Source organism: Pimephales promelas, chromosome 14 (genome assembly GCF_988280905.1).
Source record: "Pimephales promelas chromosome 14, fPimPro1.hap1.1, whole genome shotgun sequence".
Classification (NCBI taxonomy): Eukaryota; Metazoa; Chordata; class Actinopteri; order Cypriniformes; family Leuciscidae; genus Pimephales; species Pimephales promelas.
Genome location: NC_142782.1, coordinates 30,719,118 through 30,739,065, shown reverse-complemented (window position 1 = coordinate 30,739,065; position 19,948 = coordinate 30,719,118). Strand labels below are relative to the sequence as shown.

Sequence of the window (19,948 nt, the reverse complement as noted above, 5' to 3'; positions counted from 1 at the left end):
AGCTAATGATAAATTACTCCAGACGACCGGCCCGTAAACAAATACACAGTCCACGGGCATCGGAAAGTAACTCTCTGAGGATGCGAAACTCGGGGTTGGGTGTGTTTAATGAGAAAACACACAGCTCAGTCACTGAAAATGGGTTCAGCTGTCGCGATTCTCTGCTGAAATGTTGTGTGTGTGATACGTGACTCAGAACCCCACTTCCCAGTATATCTACTTCCCTGATATTTAGCAGGTTTTTATTTATTTGACAGGGACAATGCAAACAATCATAGTGTCAAGACCAAGCATGTCATGTCAAGTGTTGCATATAAAAGTTTATAGCTATTGCTAATTTTCAACTCCTGTCCCTGGAAGTGCTTTTATACACAATAACATTTACATGATTAGCTACTTCAATAAAAAATTACAAAAATAAAAATACTAATATAAACATACATACATATCATATACAACTCTAATAATTAAATATAGTTAAAAATGAGTACAGTTTTGGTTTATTTTTAACCAATTTTTCAGCCTGGAAATGAACATCTTAAAGTCAGACACAGTTTTGATTTCAAAAGGTAAAGAGCAAAAAGCAGTCCGTCAAATCTGGATTACTTAATACATGACAAATATCCAGATTAATAATTAATAATAGTAATATTTTGTTACATTTGAACTTAGAAACTTTCCAGACACTTATGAAACTTATACTATACTTTTACGGTGCATTCTGTAACAATACACAAATTCAGCTAAGGCCACTATAAGCATCAAATAATACATTAGATACTCACTGAAAGTGAAACAAAAATACACAAAATCATATCATATTTGACATTATCGTATCAATAAATGGCGTTTGCAACATTTAGAATTTAATTCAAAATGACTGAATTATAACTGAATTTGAATTGAGGTAGCAAACTTAAATTTAAATTTGACTTTTAAGGGGATAGTTCACCTAAAAAATGAAAATTAGCCCACACTGTAAAAAAAAATATTGTTGGTTTAACTTAAAAAATTTAAAAAAAAAAATAACCTCGTTGCCTTAAAATTTTAAGTTGATTGAACTGGAAAAAGTGAGTTAATACAATGAAGGAGATTGATTTAATCATCAGAAACTCAAAATAATAAGTTATCTGAACTAAATAAATTATTTAAGTTGATTTGACAAATGACAATGTCCTAGCTAATCCAAGCTTTATAATGGCTGGAGAAAATTTGAAGTCCATAAAAGGGCATCCATCCATTATAAAAATACTCCACGTGGCTCTGGGGGGGGGGTTAATAAAGGCCTTCTGAAGCGAAGCCATGGGTTTGCCACCACAGAAGAAATAACAGGGGTTAGTCTTCCACAGTAAATCGATGCGTACGTCCATCTGTTGGACTCGGAAGCTAGTGATTATAGTTTATAAAGTTATAAATATGGTTATTTTGCTTCACAAATGCATGGCTTCACTCCAGAAGGCCTTTATTACCATCCAGAGCTGTGTGGATTACTTTCATAATGGGTGGACGCACTTTTTTGGGCTTCAAATTTTCTCCAGGCATTCACTCCCAACATAAAGCTCGAAGGAGACGGCGAGACATTTTTAACATAACTCTGATTGTATTCGTCTGAAACAAGAAAGTCATATAAACCTAGGATGGCTTCAGGGTGAGTAAATCATGGACTAATTTTAATTTTTGGGTGAACTATCCCTGCAAGGAATAATTTTTTTATTCAAATTCAAATAAATTTTGAAAACGACAGACAGACAGATGGATAGATATAGATAGAGAGACCTAACAAATCCCCATTTCACAAATCAACTCCTGACCCTCTGCTCACTAGAGTGGATTTCACTGCAGTCTCTTTAAAAGTTCAGAAGAACCCCACAAGAGCCGTGATTCAAAGTGATGAAAACGAGCGGGACAAATTACAGCTCATGGAGGAGCGCTAACAGATTTCAGTCATAGATATTTAGCACAGGTGATTCTGCTAATGGACTATAATGGGCTTTTCATCAAGTTTTTGCCGTCTAGAATCGGGGCGCAGCTGCTCCATCATGTGTGTGTGCACTCAAAAGTTTTAGCACATGACATCATTAGGTTGAACCAAAAACATAATTTGCTAAATATGTTTTTAAAGCTCTCCTGATAATTCCTCCAACCATAACTAATAAACTCGCGCTATAATATGAAACCAAAGCATGTTTCAAATGCAATTAATAGAGAAAAAAGATCTTTCTATCTGTCTTTCTGTCTCTCTCTCTCTCTCTCTCTCTCCTTATCTATCTATCTATCTATCTATCTATCTATCTATCTATCTATCTATCTATCTATCTATCTATCTATCTATCTATCTATCTATCTATCTATCTATCTATCCATCCATCCATCCATCCATCCATCCATCCATCCATCCATCCATCCATCCATCTATCTATCTATGTAGTATCTATCTATGTAGTATCTATCTATCTATCTATCTATCTATCTATCTATCTATCTATCTATCTATCTATCTATCTATCTATCTATCTATCTATCTATCTATCTATCTATCTATCTATGTAGTATCTATCTATCTATGTAGTATCTATCTATCTATGTAGTATCTATCTATCTATCTATCTATCTATCTATCTATCTATCTATCTATCTATCTATCTATCTATCTATCTATCTATCTTCTCTCAACTTATCTAAATCATCCATCCATCCATGCATGCATGGTTTTACAAAATAACTTTACAAATCCTAATAGTTTGGCCAGTTGTTTTCTGCTGTGCCTAATGTCATTTAGAAACCTCCCCCATTATTTCTCTTAACAAACCTGTTAGCAACATCCATTGCCTGTGTATATTCTTCTCAAATTGAAGGCAACTGCACCCTGAAGACATTCCCTGCCCCTTCCCTCTTAATGTCAGTTTGCTTGTTGTCATTAACAAGCTCCAATCACTACATAATTATGAATTAAACAAGCCAGGGATGGAGTGTTTGCTGAACGTGGCTTAAAGGTTAGAGATAAGCTGAAGAGCTTGTTAACTAAAGAGCAGAGAGGTAATGTCAGCGTTTACCAGTACATAACTCATCACGCCGGGAACACTGCATATATAATGTGTAGTTCTGGTGCGAAGCCACATCAATTGAATTCTATATTAATGTGCCATGTTGCCATGGTGGCCTGTCAACAGGCTAATGAACTATTACGCACAGAGAAATGGTTTATTATGATTAATACATTTCATTACTTAAAGAACATCCGCGTCTTCGCATAATGTTGTGGCTAAAACCCAGTGACACTATGCTGTAAACATGTCAAATTATTACAGACCTTAAACAGATATCAAATTAGGGGTTAAAAGACTTGAAGTCTAAACGCAGATTTTCAGCACTCCTATAACCTCTTATTTTCATGAGTTATTTTGTCTTTAGGTTGTTTTATTTCTCAAAGACTTCAAAGATTTCTAATCCTATTACGCCCTCTATAGGCCATGATCAGGGACTAGTTGAAATCAAGCTTAAAAAGATAGTTCACTATAAAATTAATTTTTGGTATGTGTTAGCTTACCTCAAGGGCATCCAAGATGTAGGTGTCTTTGTTTCCACAGTAGTTTCAATTTTGATATTTTTAGGTCAAACCGTTCATGTCTATCAGTCATATAATGGAGGTCTATGGTCACCACCTCAGAAAGCAGGCACAGAGAAGTCCAAATTAAACATGATTTAATGACTCGTAAATGTAAGTACACATTGATGGCCTGAGACACGAAACACAAACAGTATTTATATCGTTTTTACCTCTTGTAATCACAGCCACGTCCAAGTGATCTGAGGGTACTGTGTGGCTGTGGTTACAAGAAGTAAAAAAAGCAATAAATACTGTTTGTTTTCTCACACAAACCACTCGTTTCGTGTCTTAGGCCATCAATGTGTACTTACATTTACGAGTCATTAAATCATGTTTAATTTGGACTTCTCTGTGCATGCTCTTTGAGGTGGTGACCATAGACCTCCATTATATGACTGATAGACACGAACGGTTTGTGACTGATAGACACGGCCCGTGAGGTAAGCTAAAACATACCAAAAATGTATTTCAACGTGAACTATCCCTTTAAAGCCTCATGGGAGAGTATTAAAGTTGACTAGTCTGTGCAAACCCTAAATGATATAATTAAAAACTAAACGATAAAAGATAGATTTGTAAAATTTTAAATCATACAAACTACTTTCCCACAACACTGCAAACAATGGAGCTTGAGGTTTGATTCTTTTACTGCACTTTTTTTTTTTTTAAAAATCTAAATTTTTAACATAAACGTGTGATATATGTGCTTAAAAAACAATTAATCTTAAAGTCTTCTCATCTTACATGATTTTTAGACATTTTTATTGCACTTTTTTTTGCAGTGTTGTATTGAGAGAACTCTTATTGGCCAAAAACATTTTTGCTTTATGAATTTGCAGCTTAAAGGTCAGCAAACGTATAAAACATGAAAGCACACCTTTAACTGTAGCGCTTTAACAAACAGGAGGCTGTATCCAAGCACTACAAAAAACAAATATCGTCAAATAAAGTCTCTATACGTTTCCGTTTACAGTGATTTAAACAACGGATTGCCCCATTCGGCTTTCAAGTAAGGTTCAGTGGCTTTCTGCGTGACATCATAATGCCACCGCCCGTGTTTTTATGCATCTACAGTAACTGTATCCCTTCACCCGAGCAGCTGCTTGTTTTCCCCAGTAGGGCTTTTCCCTCGCACTGATTAGCACCCCATTAGGAGAGGCCTGGCAGCTTACTGCCTGTTGACAGTCTCTCCATTAACCTTATTGTGCATATCCCGCTTATCACACAGCTAAGCACTTTTCTCCGTTGAAACATAAAAAGCCGGAGCGGACGAGGGAGAGAAATTCATGCCACACATTCAGAAAAAGCACGCACACTCACTCTCTCTATCTCACACACACACACAAAACGAACAAGGAATCCAATCTTTCACTGCAGGTCTGCGAGAGGAAAAAACGAATTGTTGCTTACATATATAATTTCCCGAGCAGTCAGTTGCTCAGTCACTCACTCCGTTTTTTCATTCCTTCTACCCTGTTAATCCCATTTTCAGTCTTCATAAGCCATAATCCATGAAATATGCTCCCTTCCTTCAGTGCCGAGAAAAATAAATTCAGTCTCCGGATCACTTGGGAGCTGTTCCAATTAAACGTTACATGATATTTTTTGACCTTATTCTTCGGCTGAGGCTGATTTTTTTTAATGGCCTGTATAATCTGAGGCGCAACGTGTGTGTTGAAGTTTCTAAAGCTCTGATTGGTTGATTGGAGTTGGATAATATAGTTGGAAAAATAGTTTTTTTTTTAAATATAGGATTATAGTTCATGTGGAAGCGTCAGTTCACTGCAGAGGCTGAACTAATCATCTACTCTACACATGATGAAAGACACATTCAACACATTCAGAATGTGATTACCATTCAAACAATATACTACATTAATAATACATTAATATGATAATCAGAGAGTACCATGATATATGAATATGGTAATCAGAACTCTGGTATATAAATATGTAAATCAAACAATGCCATGGTACTTTGGTTAAGGACAAATAAGGATGCCCAAAATCATGAAAAAATGAAAAACAAAAATTGTAAAAAATAAAAACAGTACTTATAAATATTGTATTTGTGGAAATTAATATATTTTAAATTTTTTTTTCATATTTTAAAACAAAACTGATTAATATTTTAAAAAAATATTTAAATAATCATCATCATCATCATCATCATCATCATAAAAGCCCCCCCCCCAATAAAAAAATGAACATTAATTCAGATATTGAAGTGATATTCTTTGTAAAAGAGGCATTTAATATAATTGTCTATATAATCATCAGTGCATTGACATATGAGATTTGTTAAAAATGTTTAGCAAAGTAAATTTAAAAAATTATAACTGTAATTCTAATTTACACAAATAAACTCACAAAACCTTTCAAAAAATATATAAATTGAATCCAAAAGGGATTTAACTAAATATAATATCGTTATATAATATTGTTTGTGGGATATTGTAAATGATCACACACACACTAACTTTATATACACTCTAAACAATGCTGGGTTGTTTTAACCCCAAACTGGGTAAATAATGGACAAACCCAAATGTTGGGTTAAAAATGTAATGTACAATTTTAACCCAACTTCAACTTGTACATTTTTTAATTACATGTTTAACCCAACATTTGGGTTTGTCCATATTTGACCCAACTTTGGGTTGAAACAACCCAGCAATATATACATAAATCTCAATAAGTCAAAACATTATGAGATTGCGAATTCTTGAATCTTTTGACAGCCCTGGTTTCATTTCATCTGTCGCCTGAGGCTGTTTACTTGTTGGCCGGGATATTGATTTAGTATTGATATCGAGATACCAAAGACTGCTATGATACTCAAGCTAAAATCTTCATATTGATTGAACACCATCCATAAGATACACAAAGAATAAACCTCCATTTAAAGTATAAATGGAGCACTTGCTATTGTAGAAGCTGAAAGTTGATCGTTTGGCACAAACTCCCTGAAATATGAAAGCGTAAGATTGCCGGTCCCACTTCGGCTTATCAGAAGATCGAGGTTCATCTCTGTTTTAGCAGTAAAGTGTTTGCTAATGTAAAAACAAGATAGCTTATCGTTATCGCTAGCGGGTAGGCATGCGAAGCGAGGACGAGGGCACTTTGCGTGAAAGTGTCTGCGTCAGGCCTCTTAAGCGGCGCATCGAGACCGGCGCTATGTAATGGCTGGCTGGTGACAGACGCCCGCCGTGTCACTTCCTGTGCGGCTACGGCGTCCGGCTTGAAGGACCACAGCAGACTGAGCCTTTCCCGCTGAGCTAATGGAGTCTCTGTCACTCATCCCACAATTAATTACCTCAGCCCGCGGCTCCTTAATGAAAGAGTCGCCCCACCGAGACGAGACGAGGCCGGAGAAGAGGAGGAGGAGGAGAGCAAGAGTGTGAGAGAGTGAAAGAATGCATTGTGGGAACAAGAAAACAGATTGAGCAGGGACAGAAGGAGAAGTGACACTTGGAGAACACAAAAGGAAGAGAGAAAAAATTGAGAGGCAGAGCATCAAAGTGAGAAAGAGGAAAAAATAAAACGTCATGTGAGAGGAAAGGGGGGGGGGGGGTAGGGGGGGGAGACGCCGGGGTCCCGTTGGGAATGAGGCCAGTTTGAAAACGTGTGCGAGATCTTCGTGGCCATTACTCTTGATGAATCGTGTCCCCGCAGTGCTGCTCTTTAAGGTTAAACACATACATAAGCTAATTAAGCTTCCTGTAATGATAAATGTTACGGAGGGAGAGCGATATCACGGCACTGCAGCCACGCTGTCAATCAACGTCACTCTCAGATCATGACACAGCATCACTGAATAACGTATATAGCCTATATCATACTGTAATTCACATTCAAGCATGAATATACTGTATATGAACAAGTATGTTTTATGAGATTTCTAACATTGTGAATATACTGTACATTCTCCTAAACTAGCATATAATGTTACACTCTCAGAAAAAAAGTACGAAAGCTGTCAGTGGGGCTGTACCTTTTCAAAAGGTAAACTTTTGTCCATTTACGGTCCTAATATGTACATTTTAGGTGCTAATATGCACATTTTAGATGTTAATATGTACATTTTAGGTGCTAATATGCACATTTTAGGTGTTAATATGTACATTTTAGGTGCTAATATGTTCATTTTAGGTGCTAATATGCACATTTTAGGTGTTAATATGTACATTTTAGGTGCTAATATGGACATTTTAGGTGTTAATATGTACATTTTAGGTGCTAATATGTTCATTTTAGGTGCTAATATGCACATTTTAGGTGTTAATATGTACATTTTAGGTGCTAATATGCACATTTTAGGTGCTAATATGCACATTTTAGGTGTTAATATGTACATTTTAGGTGCTAATATGTTCATTTTAGGTGCTAATATGCACATTTTAGGTGTTAATATGTACATGTTAGGTGCTAATATGTACATTTTAGGTGTTAATATGTACATTTTAGGTGCTAATATGGACATTTTAGGTGTTAATATGTACATTTTAGGTGCTAATATGTTCATTTTAGGTGCTAATATGCACATTTTAGGTGTTAATATGTACATTTTAGGTGCTAATATGCACATTTTAGGTGCTAATATGCACATTTTAGGTGTTAATATGTACATTTTAGGTGCTAATATGCACATTTTAGGTGCTAATATGTACATTTTAGGTGTTAATATGTACATTTTAGGTGCTAATATGCACATTTTAGGTGTTAATATGTACATGTTAGGTGCTAATATGTACAATTTAGGTGTTAATATGTACATTTTAGGTGCTAATATGCACATTTTAGGTGTTAATATGTACATTTTAGGTGCTAATACGTACATTTTAGGTGTTAATATGTACATGTTAGGTGCTAATATGTACATTTTAGGTGCTAATATGTACATTTTAGGTGTTAATATGTACATTTTAGGTGTTAATATGCACATTTTAGGTGTTAATATATACATTTTAGGTGCTAATATATACATTTTAGGTGCTAATATGTACATTTTAGGTGTTAATATGTACATTTTAGGTGTTTATATGTACATTTTAGGTGCTAATATGTACATTTTAGGTGCTAATATGTACATTTTAGGTGTTAATATGCACATTTTAGGTGTTAATATATACATTTTAGGTGCTAATATATACATTTTAGGTGCTAATATGTACATTTTAGGTGTTTATATGTATATTTTAGGTGCTAATATGTACATTTTAGGTGCTAATATGTACATTTTAGGTGTCAATATATACATGTTCAGGTGTTAATATGTCCATTTTAAGTCCTAATATGTCCATTTTAGGTCCTAATATGTACATTTTAGGTGCTAATATGTACATTTAAGGTGTTAATATGTACATTTATCTGCTAATATGTACATTTTAGGTGTTAATATGTACATGTTAGGTGTTTATATGTACATGTTAGGTGTTTATATGTACATTTTAGGTGTTTATATGTACATTTTTGTTGTTAATATATACATTCTAGGTGCTAATATGTACATTTTAAGTGCTAATATGTACCATTAAGGTACAAAAGTGTACATTTTGAAAAGGTACTGCCCCCAGTGACAGCTTTTGTACCTTTTTTTCTGAGAGTGTACCAACATTTATAAACCCACTATTATAATGGCCAAATACTAGAATTTTATTAATACGAGTAGTTTTGCCCATTCAAACTGTCATACACACACACACACATATATATATATATATATATATATATATACACGTCCAAACAGGAAGAGATTTAGAGCTGCTCACACTGATAAATCCACAGTGAAACAATCTCCTACATCAGCTTCAATGCTGCACATCTATATATACTGCCAGAAAGAACACCACTCGTAAAGCTATATACTCAAAACTGCCATCCAAAAACCTCAGAGGAACATTATATTTAACTCAAAATCTCTCAGTTTTACTCTTGCTTGACCCCAAAAATCAAAAACATTTCCATCTTGGAGACCACACAATAAGAGGGAGACTTAAAAATGCTTTATTTCAGATGCTGAGGAATGAGGGGCGCGAGTGCAGGCCGTAATTAGGGGTCCGTCGTCCATCCATTCTCAGAGGTCACCGACCATACGCATAACAAACACGCTGAAGCCTCATCAACCTGAAAAACACACGCGCGCCGCTGTGTAGGAGGACATATACGCGTGATATACTGATATAATCAAACGCATTTTTATACAGATGAGAAGAATGAGACCCTTATTAGAAGACAGAGCAGACGCTGTTTTCGAAACCGGTCCAATCCAGAAAGGACACGCTTACAGTTGGTTTAATTGGCAAAGTGAAGGTCAAAGAATGCGTGTAAATGAAAAGATGACGGATTTAAACATGTCGGCTGTGAGAACACCAGTCACAGACAGAAGTTAGGGGTTCTACCATTTTTAACTTTACTTGAAGTTATTTTTTAGTTATTTTCTTGGTTTCGTTAGATATGAAACATTTTAAAGACATTTACATTTCGCTTCATGAAAAAATGGTGGTGGTGGTGGTGGGGGGGGGGGGGTATGGTGTTAGTATGGTGTTCACACACACAACCATTTCTAGGGTTTACAAAGAATGGTGTGAAAAGGGAAAAACATCCAATATGCGGCAGTCCTGTGGGTGAAAATGCCTTGTTGATGCGAGAGGTCAGAGGAGAATGGGCCGACTGATTCAAGCTGATAGAAGACTGAAATAACCACTTGTTACAACAGAGGTATTCAGCAAAGCATTTGTGAAGCCACAACACGCACAACCTTGAGGCGGATGGGCTACAACAGCAGAAGACCCCACCGGGTACCACTCATCTCCACTACAAATAGGAAGAGGAGGCTACAATTTGCAAGAGTTCACCAAAATTGGACAGTTGAAGACTGGAAAAATGTTGCCTGGTCTGATGAGTCTCGATTTCTGTAGAGTCATATTTTGGCGTAAACAGAATGAGAACATGGATCCATCATGCTTTGTTACCACTGTGCAGGCTGGTGGTGGTGGTGTAATGGTGTGGGGGTTTTCTTGTTTTCTTGGCACACTTTATGCCCCTTAGTGCCAATTGGGCATCGTTTAAATGCCACGGCCTACCTGAGCATTGTTTCTGACCATGTCCATCCCTTTATGGCCACCATGTCTCCATCCTCTGATGGCTACTTCCAGCAGGATAATGCACCATGTCACAAAGCTGGAATCATTTCAAATTGGTTTCTTGAACATGACAATGAGTTGACTGTACTAAAATGGCCCCCACAGTCACCAGATCTCAACCCAATAGAGCATCTTGGGATGTGGTGGATGTTCATCCCACAAATCTCCATCAACTGCAAGATGCTATCCTATCAATATGGGCCAACATTTCTAAAGAACACTTTCAGCACCTTGTTGAATCAATGCCATGTAGAATTAAGGCAGTTCTGAAGGCGAATGGGGGTCACACAAAGTACAGTATTAGCATGGTGTTCCTAATAATAATTAAGGCCCCATAATCACAATGAAGTGAACCCTGATTCTTGTGCATTCTATATTTAGTGCACAAAATCCCAGAGTTTTTCATTTAATTTGGGCCCGAGCTCAGATTGAAAGAGTCCTAATCAATATGACTTTGGAGGACCCTCAAACAGATGTAGCAATACTCTTCCTGTAAAACACTGCAGTGGAGAGAGAGCGAGAGAAGCCGGCTGCTGTTCAGTGGATTAGGCCCAGGGCGTTGGAGTGCTGCTGGGAGCTGGAGAGACCCCGTCACACTCGCCCTGTTTACAGTGTGAAGAGTGTTTTTATGTCAGGGTTTTTGAAGCACCTCTCAAAGCCTGGGCCAAGGCATCGGGGCAGAGCTTACACTGGGAGAAGATGCACTTCACTGAGCCTCTCTCTCTCTCACACACACACACACACACACACACAAATGTGTGCTTAAGGGCCTGGATCACTGACTCACTCACTGATCAGAGCAAAAGAACGCCTGAGCATTGTGAACGTAAAAATAAGCCAGTGTGGTAATCACTGAAAGAGCCCACATATGCTCTCGGCCCACGCCAACACGGATTTCTCCCCCGGATAACTAAATGACAGTGAGCTTGTTTCTCGTTTGCATCCGGTCCAAACTCGGCCTGAATATCCATCAATATCAATCATTCAAAAGTTGCTCTTTCTAAAATCTCGTGAGCTGCTTACTATAATTATGTTGCCTTCAACACATATCCTCCTTTTGGTTTGTGTTCTGGATCTTTCCATCCCAGACCCCATTCTGCAGTGGAAATGTGCGGAATGAGTCAAGAACGGACAAAGGCCTGCAACCCGCGCCGGAACCGTGTCGGTTGAAAAGTTATTTGGTAATATAGCCTTTGCAGAGAGGGCAATCCCAGAATGCACAGCAACAACAAAAAATCCATCCGGGAAAAATAAACGAGTTTTTAAAAATACTGTGCTACTCTATTAGGGTTAATCTGAAATATTCTGCTACTGACATTTTTAAAATGTGAAGATACTAACATTTCTGTCGTAAAGTTAGTATTGACTACCAGGTCAATCCTGTACCCACTCAATTAATAAATGAATACATATAAATAAATTAGGGCTGTCAGGTTGTGGGTTTAAATGAATAAATGCGTATTAAATCATTTATTGTAGGGCGGTCAAACGATTAATCGCATCCAAAATAAAAGTCTGTGTTTACATAATATATGTGGGTGCACTGTGTATAATTATTTTGTATATATAAATATACACACATGCACATACATTACAGTATATACATGAAAATATTTCTTAAATATATACAAGCATGTGTGTGTATTTATAAATATAAAATAATTATACACACTACACACATATATTATGTAAACACAAACTTTTATTTTGAATGTGATTAATCGCGATTAATCGTTTGACAGCCCTACAATAAATGAATTAATACGCATTTATTCATTTAAACCCACAGCCTTTGATAAACGTTGGATAAATAAAATGATTAACTCAAAGGTCACAGGTTTAATTCCCAGGGAATGCATGAAGTGATAAAAATGTTTGAATGCAATAAAAACGTCTAATATAATAAATACAAAAATGTATTATAAAACTTCTATGATGCATATATAGCAAAAAAAAAAATAAGATAAGATATTAATACCATAGGCAGCTCACTAGGTTTTGTGTGTTTGCGCACAGAGCAAAGCAAACGTTTCTGATGGAGCGTGTGAACATGAGAGTGACCAGCGCTGGCATGTCTCCTGACGGGACGCCCCGCTCTCTGAACTGCTGTCACTGGAGGATCTGCTGGCCTGCTGCACCAGCACTCTCCCCTCCAGTATCAACACTGGATGACTCACCACTTTTCGCTGACTAACTCTTTTCTTGAACGAGAGCGAGGGGGGGCGATAAGAAGATTGTCAGGCATAGTGCTGGAGGGGAAGACAGACAAACCGAGAGAGAGAGAGAGAGACGGGCATATCTCAGCACTGCCGGCTGCCTCTGATAAACACTGATAAGGCATCTCTTTGATGTTCAGTTAAGTGTAAAATTAAAATGCGCCAAAAGCCGAGGGGCGCACGGCACCCTTCTGCAACTAAAGACGGGAGGATTTTCCTCTTTTCTTGTTGGCTCCTCCCCTGTGTTGCTCTTTCTGAAACCAGGCAGGTGTTAATCGTATGGGTGTCTGTCCCGTCGTGCTTATATCAAATCGAATATCAAATCATTTTCAATCTTTCATCTGGCTATCATTAAGCCTCATTATCCACACGGCCTGATTACAGATCCAATTAACCTTGTTTCTCTGAGCCGTGCGTATAGTTAATAATTTCTCTAATTGAAAAACTGTAATGTCAGAATCACAGATATGAAAACACTTAGTTGCCTGGCAGCTTCTACGGCTGTAATGACGGCATAAAAAAGTGCCACTGACCGAATGAAATATTAATGTGTCTGGAGACGCTTGTAGAAGCTTCTAACCTGATTCGTCACATCTGACCAAACAGATTAGGCACTTTATCAGAGTCGCATTCTACACACACAGGGCATCTTATTTTTATCTTCCATCCATCCATCCATCCATCCATCCGTCCATCTCAGTCTCCATCCATCCATCAATCTATCTTTCCATCTATCTTTCCATCCATCTATCTATCCATCTATCTATCTATCTATCTATCTATCTATCTATCTATCTATCTATCTATCTATCTATCTATCTATCTATCTATCTATCTATCTATCTATCTATCTATCTATCCATCCATCCATTTAACTATCCATCCGTCTAGTCTCCATCCATCCATCCATCCATCCATCCATCGATCCATCTATCTATCCATCCATCTCAGTCTCCATCCATCCATCCATCCATCAATCTATCTTTCCATCTATCTTTCCATCCATCTATCCATCTATCTATCTATCTATCTATCTATCTATCTATCTATCTATCTATCTATCTATCTATCTATCTATCTATCTATCTATCTATCTATCTATCTATCTATCTATCTATCTATCTATCTATCCATCCATTTAACTATCCATCCATCTAGTCTCCATCCATCCATCCATCGATCCATCTATCCATCCGTCTCAGTCTCCATCCATCCATCCATCCCTATCCATCCATCTATCTTTCCATCCATCCATCCCTATCCATCCATCTATCCATCCATCTATCTTTCCATCCACCCATCTATCCATCCATTCATCCATTCATCCATCCATCCATCCATCCATTTATCTTTCCATCTATCTATCTTTCCATCCATCTATCTATCCATCTATCTATCTATCTATCTATCTATCTATCTATCTATCTATCTATCTATCTATCTATCTATCTATCTATCCATCCATATAACTATCCATCCGTCTCAGTCTCCATCCATCCATCCCTATCCATCCATCTGTCCATCCATCTATCTTTCCATCCATCCATCCATCCATCCATCCATCCATCCATCTATCCATCTATCTATCCATCTATCCATCCATTCATCCATCCATCCATCCATCCATCCATCCATCCATTTAACTATCCATCCGTCTCAGTCTCCATCCATCCATCCATCCATCCATCCATCCATCTTTCCATCTATCTATCTATCTATCTATCTATCTATCTATCTATCTATCTATCTATCTATCTATCTATCTATCTATCTATCTATCTATCTATCTATCTATCTATCTATCTATCTATCTATCTATCTATCTATCTATCTATCTATCTATCTATCTATCTATGAATAATTCCAGCTATAAAAACCTAATAAATTATTTGTAGTTTTGCATCTAACAGAATTAAATTACATTATGTAATATTATTGTAAACAAATATATATTTTGATGCATTTAAAATGTGCAGCTAAAATAAACCGGACTGATATTTACAGTGTAGCCAGTGAAAATGTTGACAGGGCCTGCTATATCTGTTACACATTAAAAAAAAAAATTGTTTGATTTGTAAATTTGCCATTTTTTTTCAGTTTTTAGCCAAAACATGAATGAATTAATGTTTTATCTCTAATATGTTGCTTCTGAGGCTCATCTGGCCCAAACTCTCACCTTCACTCATGGCTGTGGCGTCACAACAATGTTGACGTCATAACTACAGCATCAGTTCAATAAACGTTTCATAAACTGGGTGGAGTGGGGAGCGAGCTGCGGCTGAAACCAGTCTACCAGTCCGATTCACACTTGGATTCAAATCCGCATCTCGTCTCATCTAAAGCTAAAGTGTTAGTTAGCAGGGCCACTTTGTTCCTGTCGCTGTGGTTTCACTCTGTAATCATGATGCAAAGAAAAGCAAGAGACATAAATAAAGCAAATGCCCTCAGAGTCTGGTATCCAAGCAGCTGGAGAGTCACGTATGCAGTTTTCCTTTCATTCCTCGGTCATGGAGTGCAGTAAAACAGAGAGGCAGCAGTAACTTCTCAACCTCTGAAGGCAGCGGCCTACAGCTCAGTCAAGTGTGCAATGAGGCACTCAGGCAAGAAATCAAACGCAAAAGGAGAGAAAGAAATGGAGAAAAGGAGAGAGAAAAAAGGAGGGGGCGGGAATACAAGATGTAAATCTATTCACAGATTGGGCCAAATCTGTGCTAAGACTATTATTTTCCCTCACCGCAACAGAATCTTGGCTGGAAACACGACACCAACCAAGACATTAAACACTTGGGCCCATTTCAAACATCAGTATCCACAAACAAAAGGCACCAACAAAAAAGTTGGCCAAGTTATTTGGCTCGATACTCATTAGCACCTGAAATTCTGGAAGGAATTACATTGTAGACACCCCTGAAAACACTCATGCATCCATCATACCGCTGCGCAAAAAGGAGAATTAGAAAATCAACGGCCTGAAACTCTGACTCAAATCGGCTTTGCAGAACGGAAATAAGACTGCACTCTATTCCAACACTTCGTTTGTACGTGACACCATTTTCTAGGGTGATTTGGGTGGTCACCAATATTTTACCCAAAAAGACTCAAAGTACCTTCAGCCAAACTGCATAGTTTTGCGAACGACATCTGCAAATGTAAATCCTGGGTGATTTCTGTATACGTTATATGATTTAAGAATTTTTACGTTTTAGTGTACATGCAAAAACTATTTATTGGTGAATGTGTTTCACCAATTAATATCAGGATAAAACAAACAAAATAATCCAAAAAACTTTCGTTTTCAGTTTTCTGAACGAATCTTTGAACGAATCTTTTTCCGAGTCAATTCGTTCGTTTCGTTCGTTGAATGAACCAAATGACACAAAAAAGATTTGTTAATTTTGATGAACGAGTTCGAACAGGAGAGTCACGAACGTGCGTCACAGAACAGAGCAAGGCGACCATTTGAGCTTATAAAACTTGAACTTTGTTATCTATTTATTAAATGAGCAATCGTTTCTCTTGATAAGACCCTTATTCATCATCTGGAATCGTTTAAAGCCCTTTGAACAGTTTGCAGTTTGCACTGAAAGTGTCTTTTGGACTTTGAACCGTTTGGTTCCCACTTTCTCCATTATATGGAGAAAAATGCTGGAATGTTTTCATCAAAAACCTTAATTTCTTTTCGACTGAAGAAAGAAAGACATGGACATCTTGGGTGACACGGGGGTGAGTAAATTATCAGCAAAAGTTTTTTCAAAAGTGAACTACTCCTTTAAGGCCTGAGGGACTTGTTGAAAGTCAAGCACTTAGCGTATCCAAACGGGAAAATCTGCCATTATTTACTAACCCTCATGTTGTTTCAAACTTGCCATTTATTCTGTATGCCACATAAAACTACCAGCATATGGGTTTGGAACAACGTCACGATGGTTAGCAAACGACAGAGTTTTAGGAGAACTACCCCTTTAAATGTGTTTATGAATTTGAGACGGACACATAAGCGGTTCTGTTGTCCTCACTTCCTGTTCCTCCAGAGAGCAGGGCACAATAGCTTGCGTACTCTGTTTAAAAGAATGCCAACCCTCTAGGGAACATCACAGGAAAGGAAACTGAGAACAGATGAGCCGTTCTGAACATCTGAATCTATCTTTCATTTGCGAAAGAGAAACAGTGAGTCATTTGAGCCACACTGAATCATAAATGAACTCATAATACAGCTGAATCTGATTATGCCACGTGGCACCGCTGCAGATCAAACCCTCGAGACTGGAACCGTTCAGACTAGAACGCGCATGAGAAATCGAGAAGTCAAGTACTTGTTCGGCACTAACTGATTGATTATTAAAAAGGCAATTCAGATTACTAGATTAGAACTGATTTTCAATTTTATGAGTTTAACGGACTGCTGTTTTTTTGTTATTTTTAATAATTTAAATATTTTTTTAATATATAATCTTAAATATAAACATCAAGATTTGAAAACAAAAAGGTATGATTAACATTTCAACTGTGTTAAACATTGTTTTTTTTTACCTAGGGTATATATTTGAAATAAAGTATATATTATTATATTAAAAAAAATAATGATATGTAATTATTTATATGCAAGTATGTATGTATGTATGTATGTGTGTGTGTTAAACATTGTATTTTTACTCTAGGATATATATATAAAATACTATATTTTATGTATATATATATATAAAATATAGTATTTTAAATTATTTATATATTACACACACACACACACACACACACACATATATATATATATAGTATTTAAATTATTTATATATTATATTAAACACACACACACACACATATATATATATATATATATATATATATATATATATATATATATACACACACACTGTATATTTAATATTTGCATATTAATAATAATATTAATAATAGAAGTAATTATATTAGTGTCCCTTTTCTTTATTCTTAATGTCAAGACCATGGAGTGCTTTGAATGTGATGATGAGGATCTTGTATTTACGAAAGCGCATCGGTAGCCAATGAAGTCTTCGTAAAATCAGAGTAATGTGGGAAGATTTCTTTGTGTATGTAAGGATCCTAGCTGCGGAGCGGAGTTGTCAATATATTAGATTTTATTTATAGATGAGTTGGGTAAGCCATAGAAAAGAGAATAGCAGGAGTCGAGCCGTGAAGTGATGAAAGCGTGAACTAGAGTTTCAGCATCGCTGATATTCAGAAATGGACGTAAGCGCGCGATACTACGAAGGTGAAAGAAGCCAGACTGAAAGAAGCGGCAGCAACTGGACTCTCACCGTAAACGGATATTCGATTTTCATTATGTGTTTGAATTCTTCACTACAAAATACAAAATAACTTAGCTGATGCGTGTCATTTAACAGAGCTGGTCCGGTTTGTTTCTTACCTCTGCGCTGCTCACTCGACCTTCCTGGAAAGAACACTCGGCTACGTTATTAGTGCAGATGTGGCGATATTTACACCAGTTGCAGGGGAAAGGGCTGCTAACACACGACGAACACCTGCAGAGGAGAAAAACAAAAGAGAGTTACATGAGAGATGTGTTCTGAGCACATGAAACAAGAAATCTGCGAACTCCACCCGATTTTCTACTCACTTGAGTCACACCACAATCTAACTGACTGTTGACTGTCTGTGCTTAATAGATAGATAGATAGATAGATAGATAGATAGATAGATAGATAGATAGATAGATAGATAGATAGATAGATAGATAGATAGATAGATAGATAGATAGATAGATGGGTAGATTGATGGGTAGATTGATGGGTAGATTGATGGGTAGACGGATAGATGGATAGATGGATAGATAGATAGACTTGGTCTCAGAAACTAGCATGAATAAACCTTCATTCAACTATTTAATAATCAATTAAAAAATAATTCACATCTGTATGATATTACGCTGTAGCCACATTGGACCAGCAGTTTGGAAGATGGATGGATGATTCAGATCTATCTTCAGGTCAGACGTGGGGCGTGACCGTTACAGTGCATTATAGGTATTTTTTTTAGCCATTGAGCGAACATCGGTTGTACACTCGTTATTGTGTTGCATTATGGGATTGAATGAGTGCACTCGATAATGTCCACTATGGCTTCTGAATACTGCCCTTAAGGGTATAGGGAGCGATTTGAACACAGCCACGGTCATATTAGAAACTCACCATTTTTTTTACAATTACACTACCCCACACCACTCACAAACACAAGAAGTGGGAACTAGAACTTCATCTCCAGCAGTGACCTAAACTCTTTGTCCGCAACTGAACCTCTGGCTCAAGTCATTAATTCTCTCAATTCTTCGAATACTTTGCCTATAAATCACGTCATTGTCCTTGAGAACATCTCGAACGAGCCCCGGGTCAGACTTAAACTCTCATAGAGACGCTCTCATTGTGAAAGAAGACGGCGCCGTGGAAATCTGAGTGGTCAATATGTCACAAATCCACTCTTTCACTTCAACACACACAATTAATCCGCTAGGGCCATTGAACACCCGACTCGTTCTCAATTAGTCATTAACCCGGCCCTGAAAAAGCCTTTCAGACGGAGGCCCTAATGACATTCCCAATTAAACAGTCACATCCCGCCGAGAAACAGAAGCGGGCGACACCTGTGGACTCGAGGACGAAAGGCCAATCGCGCCACGAGAGCGTTTGCGGACCCTTCCGGCAGGGCAAGTTTTCCCACCTCACGCTGTCTCTCATCTGCCACTGTAAGCCTGCGCAATACGCCATCCTGATCACGTCTTTCCCTCTGGAGGCACGCTTCCAATCGCCTTCAGAGAGCACTCGACAGTCCAAGCACACCACACCTGGAGCTGCATCGCTCAGTATGATCTCGCTCTCGCAGAAAACACCTGAGGCGTTTGCAGGGGCTGAATTATACAGGCCGCTTTTCTCACAAATTATCATGGGTCATTTAAAACGCGTTAATGCAGTTTCGTTGCGGCACGGATG

The 19,948-nt window shown here is 37.4% G+C and overlaps 1 protein-coding gene across 1 annotated transcript in view; it reads right to left on the bottom strand.

Moving 5' to 3' along the window:
• The window catches only part of plxna3 (plexin A3), a 180,585-nt gene that overhangs the window by 49,384 nt on the left and 111,253 nt on the right, over positions 1-19,948 (bottom strand). Inside the window, exon 9 of the mRNA XM_039665519.2 lies at positions 18,373-18,487. Within this exon, the coding sequence (XP_039521453.1) occupies positions 18,373-18,487 (115 nt within the window). The remainder of the gene's footprint in view (positions 1-18,372; positions 18,488-19,948) is intronic.